General features: G+C 42.6%; 4 protein-coding genes across 5 annotated transcripts in view; 2 read left to right on the plus strand and 2 right to left on the minus strand.

Annotated features, from left to right (window-relative positions):
- The window catches only part of LOC126557240 (nicastrin), a 380,964-nt gene that overhangs the window by 320,745 nt on the left and 34,536 nt on the right, over window positions 1-25,683 (minus strand). The window lies entirely within an intron of this gene.
- Window positions 1-25,683, plus strand: part of LOC126557054 (nuclear pore complex protein Nup107) — a 408,812-nt gene that overhangs the window by 85,754 nt on the left and 297,375 nt on the right. The gene's annotated exons all lie outside the window — the stretch shown is intronic.
- The window catches only part of LOC126559365 (AP-2 complex subunit sigma), a 576,875-nt gene that overhangs the window by 33,384 nt on the left and 517,808 nt on the right, over window positions 1-25,683 (plus strand). The gene's annotated exons all lie outside the window — the stretch shown is intronic.
- LOC126556723 (protein tincar) overlaps window positions 1-25,683 on the minus strand; it is a 28,790-nt gene that overhangs the window by 1,542 nt on the left and 1,565 nt on the right. The window contains exons 2-4 of the mRNA XM_050212184.1: window positions 24,680-24,801; window positions 580-2,475; window positions 118-505 (exon numbers count right to left, since the gene is read on the minus strand). Of these exons, the coding sequence (XP_050068141.1) occupies window positions 118-505; window positions 580-2,475; window positions 24,680-24,801 (2,406 nt within the window). The remainder of the gene's footprint in view (window positions 1-117; window positions 506-579; window positions 2,476-24,679; window positions 24,802-25,683) is intronic.

Raw genomic sequence — 25,683 nt, forward strand, 5'->3', positions numbered from 1 at the left:
CTAAACTGGCGTATAATTCAAGAAAAACGAACATAACTAACAAAAATCAAAAACACACAAAACACGAGCACGAGCGAGTTGAAGAAACTGGTAAGACTTGTCTTGTGTATGCTTTACCGCTTGTTGCCATGTTCATGAGGACCGTGAGCATGTTCGGAGGACGTACTGGTTACTTCGTTAAATGTTACTTTGAGCTTTGGCGAGTTCGGTGCAATCTTCGGCCAATAGATCGTTTCCTCTTCACCACCCGATCCAGAGCCGGGCCCACCGCCACCCGGTCCATTGCCAGGACCACCTCCTTGCCCACCCTGCAGTACATTGACCGGAGTGCCGTTCGGTGAGCGAAGACTTCCATTACCACGCAGCAATGGTTGACTAGAGGCGCCGGATGCTCCAACAAGTCGACCACCGTCTAGTGGCGGTAGCTTGAAGTGCCAGCGTCGTTTGGCCGTTAGTCCTAGCCATAACACGATCCACATAAATAGATGCATCACGGAACCAAGCGCTGGATGGATGTAAAAATTAAAATTAAAAAGACAATTCTCCTTCAAGTGTTGAGCGATCTGAGCGAACACTTACCAGCAGCAAGTACAGCACCATCAAGACTTCCCCGATAGGTGGCGCTAAGATCGTGCATTAGTGGAGCTTTAACGACGGCCAGCGCTAGTACGAAGCAGAGCGACGAACAGTGGGCGAAGTACGCCCATACGTCCGCACTCTGTTTGGCCGTGATCATGCGCCGATCGCGTACCCTAGCCGTCAACTTCCCATGCCCGTACAGATACAGCACCATCGAGGATGCTATCGTAAGGATAAGCGCTAGGATGGTTAGTGCGATCGTAACGGTCCCGTTCAGGATTAGGGCCGGTGCTTGCAGTGGTAGCGCTTGGCCAAGGGTCTGCAGCTTGTACAGTACGCTTGCACCAGCAAAACTAAGCAGTATGTCTGCCCCGTTCGCAATCATCTGCAGACTGAACAGACAGGCGAACGATTTGGACGTGTGCCAAAAGACGGACGGATAGCGGACGGCCCATACCGCCAGCGCAATGGCAAGGTTAACAAACTCCAAGCTCGGCATACTGGACCACGCCGAACCGGCACTAAACTGACGTTCGATCGGTGATCCGAAGATTTTTGCCAGCATTGCCGGAAATCCGGACAGTTGCATCGATCGCAGCGTAAGATTTCCCGGTGCAGCACCAATCAGAAAGGCTGGCTTAATCTCCATCCCGTTCTCATCCTTTATGATAAACTCGTCCTCATCGACACTCGGGATGCTTTCGATGCTTTCCAAACTTTCGCTACTGAACGTTTCCATCCCGGACAACGGTTCGGAGCGTCTGCTTTTGCGACTGATCGTGGCAGCTCTGGACAGTGCACCGGAAGCGCTGCTTGTTGTCGTTGTTGTGGTGGTGCTTAATTTTGGTTTGATTTCGATAATCTTGGAGTTGGTCGTGACCGGTGTTGAGGGGATAATGTTCTCCGGAAGGTTTACCGGCTTAAGGATGTGAATGTCACTGTCCTTGCTGGTGGTTGATGTGGTCTTTCTCGTCACATTCGGAACAGTAGTGGTTGTGGTGGTCGTTGTGACAGGAGGAGCAGTAATTGGACGCTTCGGTTGATTAGAATCGGACTTGGACGCTGTAGCTCTCGTTGTGCCAGGTGGAGCAGCAATTGTAGGAGCACTCGAGTCGGAAGGTTTCACCTTGGTGGACAGCCGCTTCCCATTACCACCGGCGGACGTTTCGATGAGGGTCGGTGTTCCTTCGGGTTGATTGAGCAAACTCCAGTCCAGCTCCTGTTGTTCTTCCAGCTCCAGCCGCGTGTCTATCTCTTCCGTGTAACGGTTCCGATGCTCTTGATGGTGCTGTCCGTGCTGGTGATGGTTGGCATGATGTGATTTTACCTTCCCACCAACATGTCCCTTTCCGCTCGTCGTCGAATGTGACGCCTTGCGGTGATGGCTGTTTCGGTTCGGATCCCTTCGACGACTTTCGCGACTGCTGGCTCTCTCGAGGCTTGTGTTTGGAACGGTACTCAAAGTAGATACCGGCGGTTTCAAATGAGGTGCTTTTGTAGTAGTTGTCGTTGTGATGAGGCTACGCACCGGTGGTAGTGTGTGGAGTGTAGTTGGATTTTCACCACCGGGTAGTACGTTGAAGTTTTCCATCGTCGAAATAGCAATCGACGAGCTGCCGCCAAACAGCTGTGTGCCCATCTCGAGTGCCTCGTGTGTGCGAAACGCTTCGTCGCTAGTGTCCAGTGTCGCGATGTCATCGTCGTAGTCGGAAAACTTTTCCACGAGGTCACTCTGCTCGAAGTATCCGTTGCGGTACAGCTTGCGCTCCAGGTCGCTCATCGGTGGGCGTGCCGTGCTGACGTTCGGGTACGTCGGTGAGGAGGTCATGAACGATAGCACTACCAAACGATCGCTGTGGGTGACCATAAAATCGAGATCGGTGCGCCAAACGTTTTCTGGAAGTAAATAATCGGTCAAAATGGGATTGTTGGATGAGTTGATGAAACTTCAAGTACAAGCACAAAGTGGAACGATCTTTTGGGAAAATTCATCTCAGAAAGTTTCCTCATTTTGCAGCAAAACGCTCTTCCCCGCTCAAGGGAGCGTACCAATAAATTAGTTTCTATTTCCGTCGGGAATGTCGCTCGGATGCATCCTCGGGACAAAAACAAGCTCCCCAAGTGCTGTCAAGACTGCATCGCTCAAAGGACAGAAAACTAGAGCGAACTACTCCCGGTGGGATAGTGTTGATTACTGTTCCCAGAGCTTCCAACTTGTACAGATGACACACTTTCACGGCAGAGGGCGAACGAGGAGGATTTTTTAAAAAATTCTCTTTTATGTCGAGCTAACTCGTTCAAAGCGAAGCGAATGAAGCGTTCGTTCCGGGGGTTCCGCCTGAAGCAATGTATAATTCAGTAATGCTAAGGCTGCCTTGGCCAGTGATTGTTTTCACGCTGCACCTGGCAAGAGTTGCTGCACACGAGCCGGTCGTTATGTCAATTAAATTGCATCGGGAAATTAGGTCGTGGTTGTCATGAGAATCTGCCAACAAGAAGAGAAGTCTTGAAGATGGACTGCGTAGTCGATACCCCGACACTTCCTACCACTTTCCACTGCACTGACATGGATCTGAAAGTTTGCTATTCTGTCTAGAGAGTTGATATGGGGTTTGAAATTTAAATTAGCCGAGGGCAGAAAGTGAAACCCTCCCGAGCGGTCGGTGTGTTTGCCGAAAGGATCTAACGCCCATGTCTGGCTGACAGACTTCACCTCCTGTGGGTGAGCTTTGTTTGCAGTTTGGCCTACGCTTCATTGAACTTTGATGATCGAATGTGTGTAAGCACTAAGGCTTATGAAGTGGTTGGTCAATATTTGATCAGCAACCAGCGGTTGGATTGAACATGGAGGATAGTCGGAGATCGGATAAATAATATGGGACAAGCACTTTATATTCTAGCACCAAGTGATAAGGGATATAATGTGGTTTGCAAAACTTTATCTACACAAACTGCAACTAACTGAGAGATCTCAGGTGTGCTTTGGGGTTTTTTTTTTTTTGCTTAAAGGATGAGTTAGTTAGGGGTTATTATTGAAAAAATTTTTTACATCCGACGTACATTCCATACCGGGTGTGTCAGGAACAAAAGGACGTTACGTTTACTTTTCACCCGCATAAGCGAACATTCTCGTTAGCTGGCAGCAGTGAATGTGAACCGTTCCCAAAAGCTTCTAATCGTTCAATTTGACGCCAAGCTGTCCGGGAAAGCGTGAACGCGGAAAGTAATAACAAATTGCTTGCGGCAACCAATTCGCCGGTGGAACATTCCACTGACGGTGAAATTATTTTTCCCGTCCATTTTGTTTTCTTTTTCCATTGTATACGTTGGACGGTTGAAGATTTTTTTCCTTCTCTCTTTCATTTTAGACCAATTCTTGTATGGGAATGTTTCCATTTCGCTTGCTGTGCATTACATTACGTAGGCATCCTCTGCTCGCGGCTGTTTCTTATAATAAGTAAGAAAAACTCCGTAAAGAAAAATTTAAAAAAGGGACAATTTTACAGGAAAAAATGGTGTAAAAACTGTCGTTTCACAGATACGGAAGGAAAACACAGAGGAAACGTGATTAATTAAACGTCAGCATGGTAACGTAGCGGACAGTGGGCTTTGTGTACAGTAGTGCTACTGCTTCCGGTGGCCGACTACACCCTCAAATGCTTCCCAGGCACTGTTTTTGTTCGCCCTTTTTTCTCCTATTGATGAGTCGTGCGATAGTAGGGAACGGTTGATAAAGGTTGTTTTTTTTATTGTATCCGTTCACTGTTGTAATTTACTTTCTCGTTTGTTCTGTTTGTTCATGGGTGTGAATTGGGTTTTTATAGCATTTCCTTGTTTTGACACTTTTCGTATTGTGTTTCATTTTTAAGGCACCATTTGAGGTTTTATTTTTATTTATATACAGTTAGATGCAACTACACTTTTAGACTGTATGGCTTCTAGCAGTTTGTTTTAATTGCAATCAAATGCTTGCCTTCGTAGCAGCTTCAAGCTAGTGCTTCTACAGCGAGACGAAGCAATGAACACATCCCTTTTGGAACAACAAAAATAACCGAGAGATAGATGTTTGAAAATAAAATAAAAATCCAGCAAAATCCACACTCACAATTTCCAAGCCCCAGACAGACGACTAGCGCCGGTGAAGCGCAATAATGTGAATGGAAGTCATTAGTTCTAATTACATTTTTCCGCTGCACAATTTTGCAGCTGTAGCTGTGCCGGTGCAAGCCGGAGCATGCAGCCTAGGGTTACTGATACGGCAATGATGGTTCGGGAGTAACCCCGGACTGGGAGTGCTTGGAATGCTTCGATGCTTCGGTTACCGGTTACTGATCCTGTCTGATTGGGTGTCCGGTATTAAGTAAAAAAGAACGTAGAAAGTGCTTTATTCTTAGTGCCAGTTCCAAGAGTGCTATGCTATGTCAATATACCGGTGTGATAGAGGAAAAGATTTCATGGGCCCTTTTTTGATGCCATCTTCGTACTTTTCTCTTACAGCACAGAACAGATAGAAGGAAAATAATCAGCTTAATTACCAACCGCACCGCACCTGCGCTGGCAGGCTCGGTACAGTTGGTGAATACTTTTGCTGGCTGCCGAGTGGCCTTCTCTTAGGCTTAATTAATGAAACCTTTAATACAGGGGGTGATTTTTGTTTTGTTGCTGTTGTATTTTTCACTGACTTTTTTTATAAAACGGAGTGATAAGACATTTGTTTGTCTTGGGTAAGATAGACCAGATAAACTATTCTCGATTTTTTTTTGAAATTTTGTTTTGTACGGCATAAAGAACTATAAATAGAAGCCAATAAGTAATTTACTTACTAAAAATTAAAGAGAATTGAATGAATATTTGAATACGTGAGCAATAATTCTCTTCTGCAGACTAGAGCTTGCTCTTGCTAGTGTGCGCCAAAATGTATGCAATACATTTTGCAATAATAATTCCGTGACGTCTAACGCTCCATAAGGCGGTAATTTTTTCTAAGCTGTGTTAGATAAAGAATAAAACACAATCTTTAAATATTTTATACAAAAACCTCCACCAAACGCTATCAGGATAGCACTATGATTGTTTACTTTGTCTTTCCATCATAATCAGATTTGTTCGTTGTCGTTGTTGAGCGGCGTTTTTCCATTACCAATACGATTGTCCAACCCTTGGAATGGCACAAAATCCGTAGTCCGCTTACACATCCAATCGTCCTGCCGTGAAAGTGGGTGTAATAACAACACACAAACATATACACACTACACCATAAACTCAATTTTGCTCGCTCGCTTTACGTCGGTTTTGTATGCGACGCTGTTTTGCTTTCGTTTGCTATTTTCTTCACTGCTATAATTTATAACCACAAAAGCTGCTGTCGAAAACGGAACCATCCGGCAAACCGGACATTGTTGAACGATTCCATTCACGCTCAGCATGCGTACCGAGGCTTCCAAGGATGCTGGGAAGTTGTGTTACACGTTACGTTTCTTCTTGTATTCGATGCAAGAAATTGCACTTCGTCATATGGGGTGCAGGTTGCGCAAGATTGTGCATCGGGAAAAAAACGCTTAACATTGTGGACATTGTAAAAAAGGGGAAGGAAAAATAGAAGCAAAAGCTGCTCGCAGCTGAGCTTGTTTTGCAATGATTCGATCGATATTTTATGTGCAGAAGTTATAGCAGGGCTTGCACGAGAAGGATATAAATATTTCCACACACCATTTATGATTCTTTCGTTACTTCTGGATACCGGGGTGCAGCATCGTGTTTCAAAGATCGTGGAGCCCGGCAGCAAAGATTCCCCGTGGCTGTGGTGTAAAAACGTGATATCTTGATTCGATATTCGTTCGGTTTGAGTGGCAACTTTGTTCGGGTTGTTGCATCACACGCGATGGGTGTTGTTGGGTGATAGAATTGAATCTTTTACGATGCTTTTAATGGAACTGTAGGGCAAACGGCTGGTAGGTTAAAGTGTAAACAGAGCTGAAGCGACTAATGGTCGGAATTGGAAAGTGGGCCAACGAAAGAAACGGAAGAGACATTGATAACGATGCAATAATCAGGATATTTTATGGTGTCGAAGTGTAGAGTAGAATTGTTGATTTTTTAAATAAAAACAGTGTGTAATTAGAGAAGAACAGTGAAGCATATTTTACTTGATTGCTTCATTTGTTGTAAGAGCGATTCATAGTAGAAAGAATCTTGCTAATAAGAGATAATGACTTAAAAACCTTTTTTGGGGACATTCTACTGCACCATTACACAAATGAGGAGGAAAAGGCAACCAGCAGCAAGCATAAGTTATAAGATTAAGGTTAATTCAGTTTTTATTACCTCCTTCCATAATAATGAACCCCTCGCGAGTGTCCAGACCACATCATTCCATCCGTTAAACAGCTTCAGATGTTTAATGTCTCAATCTTGGGGATCTTTTATCGGTTCTGACTTTTCGCTTGCGAGGGGTGAAAGGTCCAGCCAGATGAAAACTATTTCCGGGTATCCCGGGTGTGATGTAGCACTTAAGACACTACCCTAACCGATTCCCGACATTCGGTATCGTGTCGTTGACACACCACGAACCAGACGAATAAGGTGGGAAAAAGGTAGGGAGTATCTGGCAGGATGAGAATGGGAAGCAATTAAATCTGATCTATTTCAGATTAGAGTACAACGGGGACTTTTGTGTCCGGTCAATGGAGGTTTGTGTGTGTGAGTGTGTGTGGGGGGGGGGGGGGGGGATATCAGTTGGGCAGGTTCTCACATTGAAGTGATACGTTTTACGCCATTTATTTTCCTGCTTTTATCGATAGTTTTTGTTCATTAAATGATAAAGAAAGAAAGGGAAATTTGGTCTTGTAATTTGATTCGTACTGATTTATGTGAATCGGTGAACAGTAAAAGATTTTGTAAGATTTGTTGTGAGAGAAGCGTTTTTACAATACAAAAATATAATTTTATCAATCACCATGCGCCTCCATCGGGAAGCAAAACCACCAGGCGTCTCCATGAAGTGAACAGAAAAGTAAAAATAATTTATGTATTTAGTTACACAATTACGTGATTAAAGCAGAGCGGTTAAAATTATTTTCGGTCAAAAAGGTGAATGACATTTAACTACATACATTTAATGCTTTTATTATGTTTGCTAAGCGTATGTCCCTCACTGTTTGGATAGGATTTTTGTCAACGAGCGCAGCAACAAGGGATTATTTATGTCTGGGTTTTATTGATCTTAATTAAACGCAAGGATTTAGGTGCCCTTTTCCACATTGCCTGCAATTGCCGAAAAAAGGGACGTATTATCTTAAAGTTCTTTCGGGACCATATGTTTTCAATCGTGGCTTTGATTTGGGGTTCAGGTAGCGTGAAAGGATTAACGATAATTCGATGAGTTGGCCGGAAAGGTGCGCCCAGATACGCAAGGGTTTACTTGCTCACCCTCGATTGCAACACTGTAACCGGTTTGCAATCGAAGCGATTGCTTCCCAAAGGTTAATCCTCTTACTGCTAATGCCCCCTTTTTTGCACCGGAAGTTTCCCTAGACGGGTACATCTTGTAATAAATGAAAGATTTTGGTTCGCTGGTGTAAAGTTTCCCAGCATCTATTCATTTGCTGCGCGCTCCGGTGTTAGTGCTGGCATTTAAATCGTCCCTGAATGACGTAACTGAGCCCCGGTTGTTTTGTTCGTTTTCGTTTTATTACCACTTGTGGGGTTGAGTAGAAGGTTCCCGGCAATGAAGGCAAGCAGATAAACACAAACAATAACATGACTGTTGATGCTCCCGAACAACATTGTTCCACCCGTTGGCACATTCACGTAGAATGTCATGTACAGCCGTGAGGAGTTGAGCGGTTTTTTCAAACCCCCGGGCTGGAGTTGTTTGCTGAAACAACAGCCAGACATTACGTGACATAAAGTTCCCGACATAACGTGCACTCTCCTGTGTGTCTAGCTATTGCTCAAAGTCTTGGTTTCTTTCGTTGTATCAGTTCAGTGTGTGAAGGCAGTTGAAATAAAATCTCCTAAGAGAAGAGTGTAAAAAGCATTCGTTTTTTTGTATAGAAAAAAGTACAACAAAGATAAAGAACATGGCATCAATTCTGTTCCAAATCGACATGATTTTGTGATTTTTGCTCTCCACTCTGTATTCGGGAAAGAATAAATTGTGAGGAACAAGATGACGGAGTACTTGCAGCGCGGGAGTCTTTAGTGAAATTGAGTTTGCTTTTACCATTGTAATTTTAAACAGATTTTAATGATGTCCCTTGTTCTGTGCCATCACTTGTGCGATGGGGAGTTACTGTCACGCTCAAACAAATTTAAAATGGAGATTTAAAAATGTGCCTAGACAAGGAAGGATTAAAGTAGTTAGCAATGTGGTAGAACAAACAAAGGATCTAAGTGAGGGTTGTTCGGTAGTTTGGAGCTCTGTTTCTGGCATTTGGATTTGTGTTAAAGAGATAGGGTTGGTTTGAACCGGGCCATTATTAATGTACGCGATAAAAAGGCTTTGAGATTTTAAAATTACAATCGCCTCTCAGCATGTCTGCTCTAGAAGAACACGCGTTCTGATGAGTTGCTACAAAAAAAAGCTTCTTCCGAACATCTTCATTAGGAGTTAGAGTGTTTTGCATAAATTGAACCCAAAAATTATTGACAGACACTAAGAAATAAGTGTCAAGATGATTGCTTTGAAGAGTTTTGTGTTTGGTCATTTGCCTATCCAGATGAGCTCATCCGCACAGCTCCGAGTCCCGAGTCCCGTGTTTAAGGAAGTGATTACGCAAAATCAGCAACTTTTCCCACGGTTTACTTATGCAGGGTATGAACAAGAGCAGTAGAGCCAAAAAAAAGGCGCCCATCCCGAGAATTATGATCCAAAAACCCTAAAAGTTGTTGGTTTGTTAGCATTGCCCGCTTATCCTTACGTGCGCTACCTACCTTAACCTTGTTTCTTCCCTTTATTATCCCCTTACTTACAGCGAAGTTGTACACTCAACTTTAGAGGACAGTCTTGAAGTATGTGATGGAGCAAAAAGAGAAAAAAAGAACATCCCCGTGTCCATGGGCATTGTTTGGACGGTTGGAAAGTTAACGAAACTTTTTTTTGCATCCCAAACAGATTATCCCACCGGGCTGCAAGAGCCATAAACATGGGTAAAAAAGTGCCAAAAATAAAAATTCAACCTTAACTTTCTGTTTTGCATGTCAGAAATGAACCCTGTTTCTGATGCTTTTTTTTCCTCCTCCTGCAGTAAACGAAGATAAGTGATGGATCAGGCAGAAATCCCACAACGAGTGCGGGTAAGTAGTACAGGGAAGCTGCAGCTACCAACAGGCGACTTGAAGGATCATATTAAAAAAAAAAACAGTCCTTCAGCATCGTTAAAGCGCACGGTGGGAAAGTAAGATTCTTTTGAAACATGACTCGCTTATGTGGTGCTGAAGAGCGCTGTGTGTGTGTGTGTTTAAAACCAGTAGAAACGTTCACAATCGACAACTTCTGAGAGCGAAATGCAACAAGCTTCTAGGAGGCTAAGTGAGGCTTGTTGCAGAAGGAGCTCCATAAGCTGTAAAACGTTTGAAGGGTTCCGTAAAGAGAGAGAAAGAGAGCGAGAGGGGGGAAAAAGTAGATTGAAAGCCACATTTGCTCGGGCATTTTCCCTCTAATTTGTTGCGTACAATAGTTGCTGCTTCAATGTTGAAGTGCGTGTATGCGTGTCACACCGCAAAAGTTGTTTTCATCAGCCGCAACGGAACAAAAACAAACCATGTTACCAGGACTGATTCAATTACAAGTTTGTCTTGATTGATTGAAATGTTTTCCCCCTTTTCTGTGAAGGCAGACGCCGTGTGTCATGTGGTAACACGGGGTTACATTTTTTACGGAAAGTTTGTACCGGAACTTTGAACCAGTTTGTTTGACAATTTATTATGAACGGAATTGCTTTTGATGCTATTACGTGAGTGATTTGATCACAGTTTTTTCTTTTAATATAAATATTTTAATTTTCTTGCTGTTGGCAGGCTTCAGCAGACTTGAAGCAATAAATTTGTATTAAAATCCCACTTGTCACTTAAAGTACTCTTCAAACTATACGCCCTAATGACTCTGTGTGAAGCGATTAACTGAACAAAACCGGCACGCACCTTTGTAACGGGAGGAAACCACACTAAGCCAGAAGGATGTTTAACGAACGCTGATCTCCCCTTTTTTCCTCTGCTTGACGAGAGCAACAATTTGTAACCGGGATTGACTTTTTTCCCAACACTTACGCTGCGCATTATTTAATTACTGTCGTCCGCGTAGAAGTTACTCCAAAGGCCACACCCGGCGCACTCCGGAACGCACTAATCGTCCCGTTACTAAAAGCACACCACTCGTGCGAACGGAACTGGAAGGTGTGAAGTGGTTCGCTCTTTTATGCTGCTCATTCCAGTGGAAAATCCTACCGGAAAAGCCTATCAGAGAAGCTTTCGCAATCGGAAGGGAGGGTGACACAACGGGGCGGTTCTCCGTTACGCGAGACGTCTACTGTCGCCTTTCTCACTTTTTGGTACGGAAGATGACTTCCTTTGGGGATTTTTTACTCAACCTCTGAAGGAGCGGTGCTCAAGAGGAAACCAAGCGTTTCGGTGTGGCGCTGTGGGGATGGGTACACCAAGAATCAATGGCGAACGGAAGGAATGAGTTCGGGAAACTGGGAGGCAAAATTTACCGCCGTTTGGGTACCGATAACCGGAGAAGGAGGGGGTTTTCAAAATTTTCCGGGAAGAGTCGCGAGAAAAGCCGTACTTTCTGACACTATAAGCCGCTAAAAGAGATAGGAAAAATACGGCAAAGCGAGAGAGAGAGAGAGAGAGAGAGTTGTGTGGGTTGGTTTATTATTTTATCAACATTAGAACAGAAGCGTGGCATTACGTGTGGCAACCGCAGAAAATCCCCCGAAACCAGCTGCTGCTTTGTTGAGCTGCAGCTATTGGAATGGTTTGGATGGGATTGGAGTTGAGTAAAAAGGGTGCATTAAAGCGATATGAGCCAGGAATTAGTGTGTGGTTATCGCAATTTATTGTGTCGGACGGAGGAAACAGACAGTTAATGAGATTTGTGATGAGAGGTCTATAATCGGTTAGGTGCTTTTGTGATGGTTTTATTAAAAAAGGGTATGAAATTGGGGAGTTATAAGATTGAGGGGATATAAATTAGAAGGACTCGTTACTAAATCGGTAAACTTAGTAAAACACGGAGGAACACTAGCGGACGCCCTCTTATGGCAATATCTCTAACTATACCATTAGTGGTACGTCGTCTTCAGTCCTTCATTCCGTGTTAATGGCACAGTTTCTGCCAACACACAAGACCCAATTGCAGTCATTTGATTGCAAAACATTTATTGCTCTGTTTCGCTGTCAAAGTGAGGTTGTAAAACAAACCAAACGTTATAGTGGTTGAGGGGGCCAATTTTACCAACTGACTCATCAAAAAGTCCAGGTCAATGTGTACGCTTCGATTGCATGTTTTAATTTCTTCCGTACCGCCATAAACCCCGCCAGCAGTTTGCCGTAACGGTACGGGATCGATACGTTTTTCCTTCCACTCTTCCAACCCCGTGCGTAGTTTTAAAGGACTCTTAGTCCACAAGTTTTCCATCCTGCATGCTTGCGGAATCAGGATTGCATCGTGCAATTTTTATTATTTTCTCTTCGTGAAGAGTGTTTCGAACCAGAAGTGCAAAGAAACAAAGAAGGGTGAACTGGAACGCTACATGAAAATAATAAAAAGTCAAGTTTTTTCCTTACAGCGTACATGCACAGTGTACTGCCTGGCTTTTGGCGATATTGCGTTCTTGTGTGTGTGTGGGTGTGTGCATGGTTTGCAACGAGGACAGTCCGCTTTTTCTTACCGAATGGATGTGTTTTTCGCTTTGCTTCAGGGTGTACAGCATGTTGTGATGTGTTTCTGTTCAATTTTCGATGTCATCGTTCGATGGGCGTGTTGAATGACCTTAAAGATTGTTGACGTTGAAAATAGGGGCGCAGGTGGAGAGGAACAGTAGCGGCAGGCTGTTGCTTAGCTTACGCAGTGTGTAATGCACCGGCGATGTAGCAGATTGAAAGGGATATGTTGTGTCGATGATGCTTATAACATGGCACTCGGGAAAAGGTCTTTTGTGGGAGCGAAACATACTTGTGGTTGATTGTAAATCAAAGGGCATGTTTATTTGCCCATTGTTTCCAACGCTCCAGCTGGATGGAAGCTATTAGAAGTTTTTATTTGGTGACACACACAATGAAGGAAGCAGCCTCAGGGGAGAGAACCTCCAACGGACTAGAGTTGAACCATAAAAAAACCCATCTTAAACAACCCCCTTCTTACTTGTCCTGTATGGGGAAATTGTTATATTGCTTGGACTCGTTGTGGATAGCAGGGATAAGCTGATGCTCTCCTTCAGATGCCATCCCTGAAGGATGGCGCATTTCCGTAGGCGATAAGGAAGGTTCAGTCACTCGATAAGCAGTCGGGAACGATCTGAGGCAGGAAACAAAGTTGTTTATTTCCATTCCGGTTTATCTAACTGTAGCCGGATGGGATGAGAATTCTTCAAATGGTCACAGGAATAACTTTAACATGCTACCCTATCGTTGGTGGCCCAATAAATGGCCTTCCTTCCTGGGATGCGCCGGAGGGAAGAATCTTGTTAGTGTTATCCTAAACTTTACGACATTTTTCGGAAAACTGATCCCGAGAAAGTCCAAGCAGGCGAGGCAAATGAGCACAGCTGCCACCAACACACGAACGGGCTAGGCATTTTTGTTCCGAAGTCAATGACAAGTGCGTTAACTTCCAGCTGACGATGATGCGGTTGTGTGCGAAAGGTTTATGATTGAACATTCTGTAATCATACTTTGAAGAAATGTCTTCAAAAAACTCCCCTGCCAGCGATCCAGGATAGGAGACTGAGAAGCGAGTGAAGGTAATTACGTAGAAGACAATTTAAAACATCACCGCAAAATGCTTTACTTGCAAAACCTCACGTCTTTTTGCATCCCTTTCGTAGCGCTTTATCCTGTCGGAAAGTCTGGAGACTGGGGCTGAGTAAAATCTTCCCTCCAGGAGAGCTCGAAGATACGGCTGGATCCAATAACAAAAGCTTGATTCGCCGGGGTGCGAAACTTTACGGTGTAAACTTTGCACAGCGCGCATTATAATCATTCCGTTGGCTTTGTTCCTAGCTGCTTCCTATTCGGGATGGAGGAATTTTCTATCGATTGCTGGCACGCTGATGGAGAGGTTTAGGATAGGAATTTTAATTAGGATATTTTTGAATTGCTCTTTTTCTGCTCGCGCTGTCTCGAAGGCAAATACGGTGTGTTATAAAACAGCGTAAATCGATGCAGCTGAGGTATTAAATTGTTCGAGGCTCTTAGTTATCTTGCTTTGGGAAGGGTGATATTTGAAGTGGTAGGATGAAACGAAAAAGCTACATTAGCTTAATGGAAATTTAATTTTTAGTTTGATGCAAAAGAATATCCTGCAACCTGCCGGAAGTTGCAAAATTCATTACCATTCAATGGTGAGTGAAAAAAAGAATCCTTAAATGAAGGATCCTTAAATGAAGGACCTATTTTGAAGCAGCTTAATTCAAGCATTCTGGGACAGTTGGGTTCATTACCTACCATGCCCATGTTGCTGTGTTAAAGCTAATATTTTTCAGGGAATGAATAAAACCATAAATAAACCACAACTTACCCAAACCACAGAAAATGCAACCATATTAATGCAATTTCCATTTCAAGCATCTTTTTCTTTATCCTTGCAACTGCTTACTGCAATGCATAATAGCAACATTTTCCGCATTAAAAATAAACAAAATACTACCATTGAAAAGTACGATAATAAAAAAGCACCGACATCAAAGCGCGAGTATTCCCGCGAAAACTGGAAGCGATTTTTCACCTTCCCGAAACATCACCGGAAACGCTCGTATCGTATCAACTTTTCCCATGGCAGAAGCACAACCACCCTGCTAGTGTCGCGTCCGGGACAGGGAAAGCAAAATGAGCTAAAATGGCTGTGGAAAATACAATTATGGCACCGTTAGGGAAATGGCATCCAGCGAAAGCGATGCAAGTATCCGCACCAAGACGTTCCCCATCCTAGGGAGAAGTTTCTTTGTGCTCATTTAAGATGGGGGTTTGTTTTTCCTAACTTTCCTTTATGGTCGGTTCTTTTAGTGCTTTGGTGTCGCGTTTTTATTCATACAATTTTGCACAATTTATTTTCATTGAATTAACATAATTTTGTGCTTGTGGTGTCACTTTCTGTGTTTTAGTCACTTTGAAAGATTTTGTTGTTTGAAGGGAACGATTATTGGTTTTAATGTGAAGTGAAAACTTTGGATGAAAGAAGAAACAATGTATGAAAGAGCTTGGTAACTTAAAGCAAACTAGAGAAGAGAGTTGAAAATGAAGAATTAAGAGAAACAAAGGACTAACATGAAAGAAGCGAAAAAGAGAAATCTGTTCAAAACAGGTGAAAGAGATGAAAGTGCATGAAAAATTGTTCGTGTTTAAGCACAAAGTGTGATGAAAGTAGCGTAGCAGCTGTGAAGATGTGGAAAAACAAAACAACACTAATAACACCATTACTGATAAGACATAATCCTCTCGAATGAGAGGCGAATGTCTCCTTCAATGTCTTTTTTTGGTGTATGCAAAGAAAGCGAAAGGTACGTTGGACTGGGAGATTGAACCTATTTCCGCTTTCAATACGAAACGGAGCTGACCGTTGGGCTGTTGGTTTTTCCTCTTCTGTTTTTATCATCCTCGCTGAGGTGGGTCCATGTTTTGTACGTTTTCCATTTGCCGAGACCATTCTTCCATTTGCTGTTTCCGCGCCAAACAAAGCCGAAGCGGACGAACGTGTACGTCCGTTTATAAAATTGGATCATTGCCTTTTATCCCGTTAGCCTTTGATTGGCCGTTAGTTTAGCGTCAGTTGTGGTGCGAGACACCCGGATGGGATAGTTTGAATTTTAGCTGGCGCTTTTATAAACTGTACTTCGGATTGTTGTCTATCCGGATATTCTTTCAAATAGTGTATCAAATCCGTAAGGTTAGATCGTTGCTGTCGATTTTGTTTGTTTGTTTTCGCTTTGGTAACAGGAAAAACGGTTCAAGCATAGCATAGATAGTTTCGTTTGATGCCATTTTCTTTAGTCTTGAAAGTGAAATTGAAATTCGCCAATAGCTTAAAGCATTGATCGCAGAACTAAAGCAATGTTTTACATAAGTCTAGAGCAGTTTGATTGAAATTTGCATTAAAAAGAGATTCTTGTTGTAGATGAGATGCAAATGAGTTTAGTCGATGAAGGTTTACTATAAGAGCGCGTATCTAAAGGCCTGAAAATATTCAATCATTAGGTTTTCGGGTCACGTGATCTAAAAATCACTTAGAAACACTTTACATACTTTTTGGACTAGTTTTATAGAATCCGCGTGTATGTCTTCTTGCTTTACTTGCTTATATTCCCTATTTTGTTAATAGATTGCATACCTTGAGGCGTAAACAAGAGCAGAACGGTTAAAGGCAGCTCTAGCTTTAATGTTTAAAGGTTGCAAAATACGAAAGGATTCAAAAATTACATACAAAAGGTTCGGAAAGCTTTTCTTCACATGCCTATCCAAGAATCAATCCTGTCATCATCGTTGCTCTTTTCACTACGCTCGCCTTTCATTTGTCTATTTGCAACATCAACGCTTGATTTCGTGCCCTTTTCATCGGGCAGTGGCCTATTTGATGTTCCAATTTCAAAGGATTGAAATTTGAATAGAGCCACTTCGCCACTTCACATCCACATGCCGTACCACGGCTAAAGTTGATGAACGTTCTAATGCATCTTTTCTGGATGACTACTCGAGTGCATCTGACACCTCAGGTAAAGCAAGCGTACCACAGTTCGGCACAGTCAGAAAGCCATCATTAGTTATGCAAATGTGGTCAGCGAAAGGTACACTTGGACACTCTAATCTGCCCGGGGGGGTGATTGTTCAGATTTTATCGGTCACCAAGGTGCCATGGGTTTATCGCCGACGATAGTGGCGCAAATGGTGTATCGTAATTCGGAAGCGTTCGAGATTACTGAACCGGGAAAGATTATCCAGCGTTGGGATGGTGCCGGTTAGTGATGAGAAAATGGTATTTATGGGAGTCTTCCTTGGAGTCGCTGCTGGAAGCAGGAGACATGTAAGTGACACATAAAACGAGGCGAATGATATAAAGCTTTACTACGAAAAGGGGTTGATTGAAATGTATCCATCGGGAGGATTCACAAGAAGTAAATTGATTTACAATAGTAAGGAGAATAATTTGCATATTTCATTGAACACAGCGACTTGAGAGCGACTGTGCAGCAAAGTTTGCAATTGGCAGAACAAATCATTACTTCAACACAAAATTTCCTTTCAATACTTCATTTTTAACAACAGTAAACGGGAGTTAGCTTCCTAAAGCCACAAAAAAGCCTTCGTATGCATAATTACCGATTCTGCAAGCTCATTAACTGTTGCATTCGCCCGCAAACGATTGTCCGGGCCGGTTGCCGTTTGCACATTGCAAATTAAAGCACACGAAATACAAGCCGATCATGTTTACTTCGCCGAAAGTGCAATTATGCTTCGTTACGCACTCGTACTACGGTGTGGTCCCTGCCGCTCGTGTCCACAGGCCGGATGGTATTTATAATTGAAACCGTTTATCATCGGTTGGTCAATGTTTTGCCGGAGCATTGCATTCCACTGCTCTGGCTTTCGGGTGCTCGGGAACGTTTGCTGTTCGAGTTGCTGGATGCAGTTATAAAAGCGTAAATTATATTGCGAGCCTTTGGGGGCGAATGCAGCCTCTGTGGTCGATATTGTCTTCCTAGTGGCCAGACACGTGAAAGTGCCCTGTCGCATCGAATCGAAATGGGAGGGTGAAGTGTTTGCTTAAGGCAGCACACAAATCGAGCTAACTGTGGTTGATTTATGTTCTTGGTTGGATGATGGCGAAATGAAACGGACTCAAACTGGGCGCTGTGACTACACCGGAGGACATATTTATTTTGGAAGGAAGTTATGTTTCGAAAACGATTTGAATGTTTATTGTTGTGGAAAATTTCTATAAATAATCATCGTCTTGTATGAAAGGACCTTGTTCCAGCCATGTCAATTGGCAGGAAAGATAGCCATTTTTTGTTCAAATGTACTATCTTTGGGGTGAATATCGCTTTATTCCGGTTCATGAAATACATCTTGAAGGTGCAACTAAATTGAAACACCAAGAAAAGGGTTCTACTGATCTTTCTCTGTCTCAGGTTTTTGCCCAAAAAATTATTCCAAAAAGTAAACCCCTCACATTCACTCGTCTACAACTCGGACCAAGGGGATGAATCGAACCAAGGAGTGAAGGAACAAAAATCAATTTGATGTATACTTTGCTTCGGTTGAGTTACCTTTACGATTATATACTCCCCCTAGATGTCCGGAACCTTATCTGGACAGTAGCGCCGAAGAAAGTATCCTTTCTCGGTCTTAGTTCTGGGGCTAGAGTTGGGGTTTAAAGGGTTAAGAAAATTAAACCCTAATGCCTATAATATTCCAATGCCCATAACACGCAAACTGACCCATTCTTCCCCTATTTTGGCGGATGGTTTACATCATCCACAGCGTCGTGTTGTTTCCCCGATTGGTGAGGTGTTGTGCGTGCTAGAGCAATCGTACGGCAGGCAGAACACGAGAATAAAAAGGGATCCAAGGGTTAAGGTTTCGGTGGGGCTATCGTCACCAATCATTCACCTCCACCTTGATGCTTTTATGGGTGAATGAGAAAATATGGATTCAATTTATCAATTTCCCTGAACCGGAACGTGTTTTTTTTCGGTGGGGAATTTTCCAGTTCGATTAGATGATCCAAGGGGTGCCTGGAGCACTAGGTTGATGCAATTGGGTGGAAGAATGTTTTTATACAAATAATATTATGTTAATGGTTTTATCTTGGAACAGAAGGCAACCTAGCTAATCTAAGCTAAGCTAAGCGTTTTGGATAGTCTAAAAGATCTCGAAACTATTTACTGATATTGCTCTAAATGATCGACAAGAAATTAAAGTCCAAAAATTGAATTACAATTTAAACACTTTTTTATCGATTTGATACAATCGTACGGACACTCACCTAGTACTGGTCGTAGTTTCTATTTGTTACCCTTTAAGAAGGTGTACTTAGGTTGCAAATAAATACTCTCTTCCATGTATGCCAGAGCGCCTACGGCAGTATGGTTGGCATTTCCTTATCGCACCGACAGCTTCCGGTGCTTCAACCTTCTTCGGTGAGGTGGAACTCAAGCTTCTTATTTCATCGTTTACTCTACACTGCAAAAGAAAACTCTGCGGAAAACCCATGAAACAGGTATTTACCGAACAGGTTTTCGGTGGTTTTCTCGGTACCCCTCCCAAAAGGACATTCTTTCTGACTTCCGGTAGCTCAATCACGACAAAGAAAGTAGCACCGGTACGAGGATATGTTTATGCGAACAATTTATGCTTCCTCTCCTGGGGTGAAAATTTGGCTGCAGTGCAGCTGGTGAAAGCGTGAAGCGAAAGAAAAACACACGATAGGCACAAACGTTTTCCACAAGCGTCTCGGCAGCTATTTCCTGACGAAATTTGCATTGCCTGGGAAGTTTTCGCGTCGACCCAGCGGAAAGATAGTTATGCAAAAATGGAAGTTTCACCAAGCCAGGTGAAAACTTTGCTTCTTCACTTGCATCAAAACCTAAGACATGGAAATGAAGCATTTTTCTTTAGGGCTTGGAAAACTCAGGTGGACGAAGAAAAACTTTGGCGTGATCTTATTTTGGGGCCTTTTTACAAGCGAGATCTTATATGCAGTTTTGCTGAGTTTCGTCTGGTGAACCAGAAAGGTGTGGGGGTTTAGACAAACTCATGCAATTATGCTGGTTTCTTATGATGTATTTTCATGAGCCACCTGAGCCGTTAGACCTGCAATGTGGGGAGTAATGGAGTTCCCTTGGTAGGATTTAAGAATTCATAGCAACCGCAGTATGAAGATGCCTGGAGAATTTGGCTGGATAGTTTGAAGAATTAATTAAAATAGCTTCGCAACCAACTTAACTGAACAGAACTTCGTTCGTCAAAGCTTCAAATTGTGCATGAAAACAAATACATATGACTAGCGAGATCCATATGTATTGAAACACTTTATATAACGTTTTCTAAATACAAAAAGAAAAGTTTCTCAATATGTCGCATTTCATCAAGAATCTAATTTATTCCGACAGTGTGACAGCACCGTCAGATGTATTAAAAATAGTCCGGAATCCCCTTTTCTTCTTCTGCTTCCCATCGGTCCTTGTTAACAGCCAGGCGAATATGCTGCCGAGGACAGATTTCAGCCAATCAGTTGTAGTATTGAACCTGAGCTGATTGCGTTTTTTTTATTCCTCTCGCTGATCAGCACAACCGGAAGCAGCAGCAGCGTCACGTTGACAGCTGTCGTTCGTTAGTGTTAGGTAGTGCGGCTTTGTGTCGTTTGCAGCAAAGTAGGCAAAATAGTAGTGAGCGATTAAAAAGAAGGATTTAAAAAATAATATTATGCAGGTGTTGCAGGTGGGTCGTTGCCTCGATCATGACGCATTTTATTAAATATCTGTCAGAAAGGAGATTATATTCGAAAGTCTTACTTTAGTTGACTCACAATATTTTCCTTCGAAAAAGGGAACACAATCGATCGTATAGATAGATTCCTTCGAATTCAATAAATTGTTATTCTACGAAGCTAGTAATTAATTTCCATTTACGGTTATTTATAATATTCCAAGGTGTCAATAACCTTTTTGGGCAACCTAAATGTCGCAAAGCATTATTTTGTCCCTGTCTCTGTCTCTCACTTTCCTTGGGATTCACATTGACATCCAGCAAAATGTAGCAAATTACAGTTTAAAAGCTATTAATTTACGGCCGTTCGCTTGGTTGCACATTCTACGAGAAAATTATCTACCCCTACACACCGATCTACTGTATCTCGTATATCGATTTTCTATTGTAACCCAGCCCCATCCTCTTTTCTACCCTCTTTGACTTTCGATTCCTTAGCGAGATGAGACGTCGACGTCCTGCGAACCTAAAAAGGGGGCGTTTGGCGGAATGTCGTCTAGGGCAAGTGATGTGTTTTATGAGAAAAGTTTCAACCAGGCTGATTTCCCCCGGGGACGAACTCCGGCTCGTGTCTCGTAAACCTTTCGGATGGGACCAACAAAAAAAAAAAAGGCAAACCTTCCGACGGAAGGTGCACGAGTTTACAACATTGTGGTAAAATGTTAAAGTAATAGAAGGAGCGAAAGATATGGAGAGAAAACGGAACAAAGATGACTTACAATTACGTTGAAGTGTGTGTTTTTTGTATGTAAAAGTTTGAAAACGAAAGTGTTACTCCTTAAATGCCTATTTCTTGTTCTGCTAAATTCTTTGAAATGTTGCTTATGGCGCCTTAATGATACATTTGCACATTTTTATTTATGTAAAAATTAACTTCTCCTGGACACGCCCGGCCATCGAATGACTTACTGATACAACCACCACGTAGTTCAATCCCCGGTTCTACCGTATGAAGACCGGCGCCGATGTCGCCTCTACTACTGTGTATCATTCGGCAGTACGCTGGTTAAAGGCTTCCGTTAACATTTTTTTAGAACAAAACATTATTTTACTGTCCACGCTTGAAATGTCACCCAGTGCAATGATCATGAAAAATCGAAAAATAAATGCCATTTTTGCTACCACGCCATGTGCTGGTAAGCGGTAAAATCAAATCGAGAAATTGCGCGTTATAAATCAATTCTGACAGCGCGTAATAGGCGTACACTCCAGTTTGGTGTGGCCAGCAGGACACAGTACCACGCGTACGATTTCCGGTAGCGGAATTTACGGATGGTGGGCAACGACTCACCAAAACCGAGCGACCGTGAGGGAATGTGACCAGATGGTGCCAATGTTTCGTTGCAGTCCCGTAGCTAATGTAAAACGTGATGTGGACGGGGCGCCAGCGGGTTTGGCGCTGCCGAGAGGATCTCTGCATTTTACGCACCCTATCTTACGTATCGGCTGTCAATAATGCTTGGAAGGTCGTGGACATCGGGTGTGTCCCGGGTGGATGGTTTATGTTTAGGGCTGGCCCAGGAAATGCTGCAGGAAAACTTATTTTTAAATCATGATGACGATTTTATCCCTTGTGTACTGTTTTTTGGGTGTGATGCAGAAGTTCGAAACTCAAAAGTTTTCCCTTGTATGTTTGGGAGTAGGATTAGGAGCCGAAGACTAAATCCTGATGGGTGGGTGAAAAAGTTTACGCCGATGTTTGTCGATAAGCGAACATATTTAACATGGGTTTAGTAGGGATTTAAAGTACCGCAGCGCAAAGCATTGGAAGGCACTTAGGTGAATGGTGTAAAGGACAGAAAATACTCAGCAAGGAACAATAGACAGGAAAAATACATTGTGGAAGATAATTATTTTAGGAAAATTTACAGAAAAAACGGGATAAAGTTCCCTTTCAGGTCGATATTAAATAGATGGTATGTATTGAAAATATGTAATAAGCAGTGTTTGAAATCGCTATAAGAACGTAATTTAGTTTCAGTTTTTCCCCAACACAATACACCTGACTTTATCACCTGCTACAATTTCCCTACTTGGAGCTTTCAACGCAACAACGATGCACTGACTAGTTTTATCCAATTAGGCTAATTTGTAAATGAAGTAATTCGAACGTCATCGCCCCTCGAACCAGTCACGGGTGGTTAGCATTAGAATAATTACAATTGATGCGTTTCGTCGCACACGTGAAAAGCAATCCGATACCGGAAATGCAACAAATGGATTAAGCGTGCATCTCGATATGGTAGCATGAAAAATAGAAAACCACACCTGGGAGACTAGGAACATAATTTAATATTAGTGTAAAGCACGCTCAACATCCTTTAATAAGCGATTTCCGTTCGGTGCTTCGATGGTTCTGCATGGAGTTAAATATGAAATGTAATAATGCTCATGTTGCTCATGACTCGCCATACGTGCAATACTCAGCACAAAAACATGCAAAATCCAATTATTGGCATTACGAATGATCAGTGTTTGTTTGGAGCGATCTTCCCCGTCTCTTTTCTGCAATTTCCCAATCCAATTAATTTCCGCTTCTCGTTATCATTTAAGCTGAAGAGTTTGTCGGTCTACTCGGTTGATGAAAAGCTCGTCCGCGAGCGGTGGAAGGCAGAAAATTTATTTATTACAATAATAAAGCATGACAGGTTCCGGGTATCATGTACGCTGATGGAAAATCATCGTTGACAACGGTGCAAAATTACAGCTCCCGGTGGCACTTTCCAGCGAGAAAGCCTTCCGTGGCAAGGTCCTTAAGCTTGAGCAAGATGAAAACCGGATTATGACACCGATCCGACGATTCCGAGCCCCTTTGTAACGAGGCTTGTGACGTGATCCTACCAAGCTGATACGTTAAAGCTCTTGGGAAAGTCCTGAAGAAAACCTCGCTGCAAAGGTGGGTGCTAAGGACAGGTAGCGAAACAAATTGGGGAATTATATTTTACACCAGCAGCACAAACTAATCGCCCACCAAATGGAACCGGGCACTATCATACTTCCGGTCGCATTTGCTCGGGCAGGAAAAAGGGAGGGTTCTTGTTCGGTTTCGTACTTCCAAACCGAACAAGAACCCTCCACTCTTGTGCTTAGTGTTAGAGCACTCTTGTGCTTAAGAGAATTTAGAAACCCTACCCCAACACTCACATGCTCGTGCTGGGTGAAATCCGAGACAGGAAAAGGCCACCCTTACATGGCTTGTGGGAGTTTTCGGGGACAGTACGCTGGTGGTGCGTTCCAACTGCACATTAATTCATTCTTATTTATTGTCATCTTTAATTTCAGTTAGCTTTTCCATTAGAAAGTTTCACAGGTGAAATAGTGCTTTCCGTTTCCGGTGGTAACCAGAACCACGATGCAATAGCGTGAAATCGTTAGCCGGTTGGTACGGTTCGTGCCCGGATGACTGTCGTGCTGAGGAGCGTGGAGGTGTGGAAAGAGCGCTAAATTGGGGATTGTTTATTGACTAGAGGGCATAAACACTCGGTTAGGAAAGTTGGGGCTGGGGATGTTGGGACTTTCAAAAACAAACCAACAATGTGAAAGAAAGAAAGAAAGCTTGCAAAAATAATATGATGGCTTAATAAAGTTCAGCTTGCCGAGCGTGGAAAATCTGACCGTTTTCCCGAGCTTACAGCAGAAGCATGTGCAGAAGAATGCGCTTTATAATATTTTTCATTAAATATAAAGCCATACCAAAGAGAGCCAATATAATGTAGATACCGGTCACGGGGTTCACTAGCAAACGCTTAAACTCCATTCGCAAAATGCCATCAATGCGGTTCTTGGGAAAAGGTTCTTTTTTATCATTTTTTCCCGACACCGCAATAAGCATAATCGCACACAAAAACGGGTTACAGCACACCGCAGAAGCAAACGCGTTCTATTAACACTTGATCCTATTTCTAGTATCGTAGTCTTTTTTTTGGTGCGATCTTCCCCAGCTATGCGGCCTATAATTGGATTTTCCCGGTATAATTTCCCACTTTCAAGGGCAAGCCTTTTGTTAGCTCGAGTCGTTGCAGCTACTTCAGCGTTTTTGCTCGCTGTTTCGGTGTTGTGTGTTTAAAAAATGGGCTTAAAATAATTTGCCACACAAAGGGGAAGTTGAGATGGAGGTAGGTTTTCACATTACGGCTTTCCAGTGTTGTTTTCTTAGAAAATACTTTTTTTTCAGTTGGCTTCGAAAAGCGCCAATTCTTTGGAAAAAAGGTATTTATTGCTGGGCGAATGGCGCAAAAGAATAAAGATGGGAATGAAAATAATTTTCTTTTCCGGTGAAAGCGAGAATGAATTCAAAAGTATTTACTTTGAAAGCTAACTCTTTTGTGATTTATCCGTGGCAAGTAGGCTTAATAGTATAGATGTTAAATAAACAAGATCAATTGTACATTACCTCTTGGCAGGAGTCCGTTTTCAATCACTTTTGCTTCGAGCAGCAATCGAGGTAATAGCAGACAGATTGCCGTGATGATATGTATGAAGGCGGATGTAGGACCACCGTGTATCCAAAGAGAGCTGATGAAGAGAAATAGTTATAGTAAATTATTTAAAAATACATTGCACGTACATAAAGAAGTGTAAAGTTTCACTATTTAAATTTAAAATTTGTTCATAAAAAAGTATCCTTCTTGGGGTTTGTTTCGTTGGTGATACACATTTTCATGTCAGGATTTGTTTTTTCGTTTAAGAATTCCCTCGCCTAGCAAAATGATATACGATGCAGCAAGGTTTGCATAATTTCGTTCAGGACATGCACCAACCGGCACAGGCAACTCGTACCAGCTCGCACGATTCATGCACGTACTTTCAAGCAAATGCATGAAATGACACAGAAGCGAAAATAATGCGATGATGATAGAAAAGCTAGATAAAGTGGTATGCATATTGGCATGACGCCTTGTCCGATGCTGGGCTGCCGCATACGAACGGGGGATGCAAAATAGTGCCACTCAAATAGCTTTGGGGCAGAGTGGCATGAATTAAGCAGGTTGTTTCCATTACCAGATGGTTTAGATGAATCGTAAGCCGTGATGCAAGCTCCTGTAGGGCGTTGTGCAGTGCGCAGATTAGATTGATAGGGTGAAAATGAGTGAAAATACTCAACAAACAATTATAATAGGTCTAGTTAACGAAGAAAACACAAAAGAAACATGTTTTCTGGAAAGATGAAGTTTGTTTTGAATTATTTTCGAGTAGAAGAAACTCCTGATCCGACTGTGGCGTGTATATGAAGCCATTCACAGCAAAAATCTTTAATAGTCAGTCTCTTTTTAAATTCTCTAAGCAAAAATAATAAATCATCTGCCAGTGTTCGCTTAAACCCAGCGTGTGTTAGCGCCTAAAAGTAGACTCTATCTTTTCACACCATCTGCACGCGTGTGGTTTAGAATTTATAGT

The sequence above is a fragment of the Anopheles maculipalpis genome, chromosome 2RL, assembly GCF_943734695.1.
Source record: "Anopheles maculipalpis chromosome 2RL, idAnoMacuDA_375_x, whole genome shotgun sequence".
Classification (NCBI taxonomy): Eukaryota; Metazoa; Arthropoda; class Insecta; order Diptera; family Culicidae; genus Anopheles; species Anopheles maculipalpis.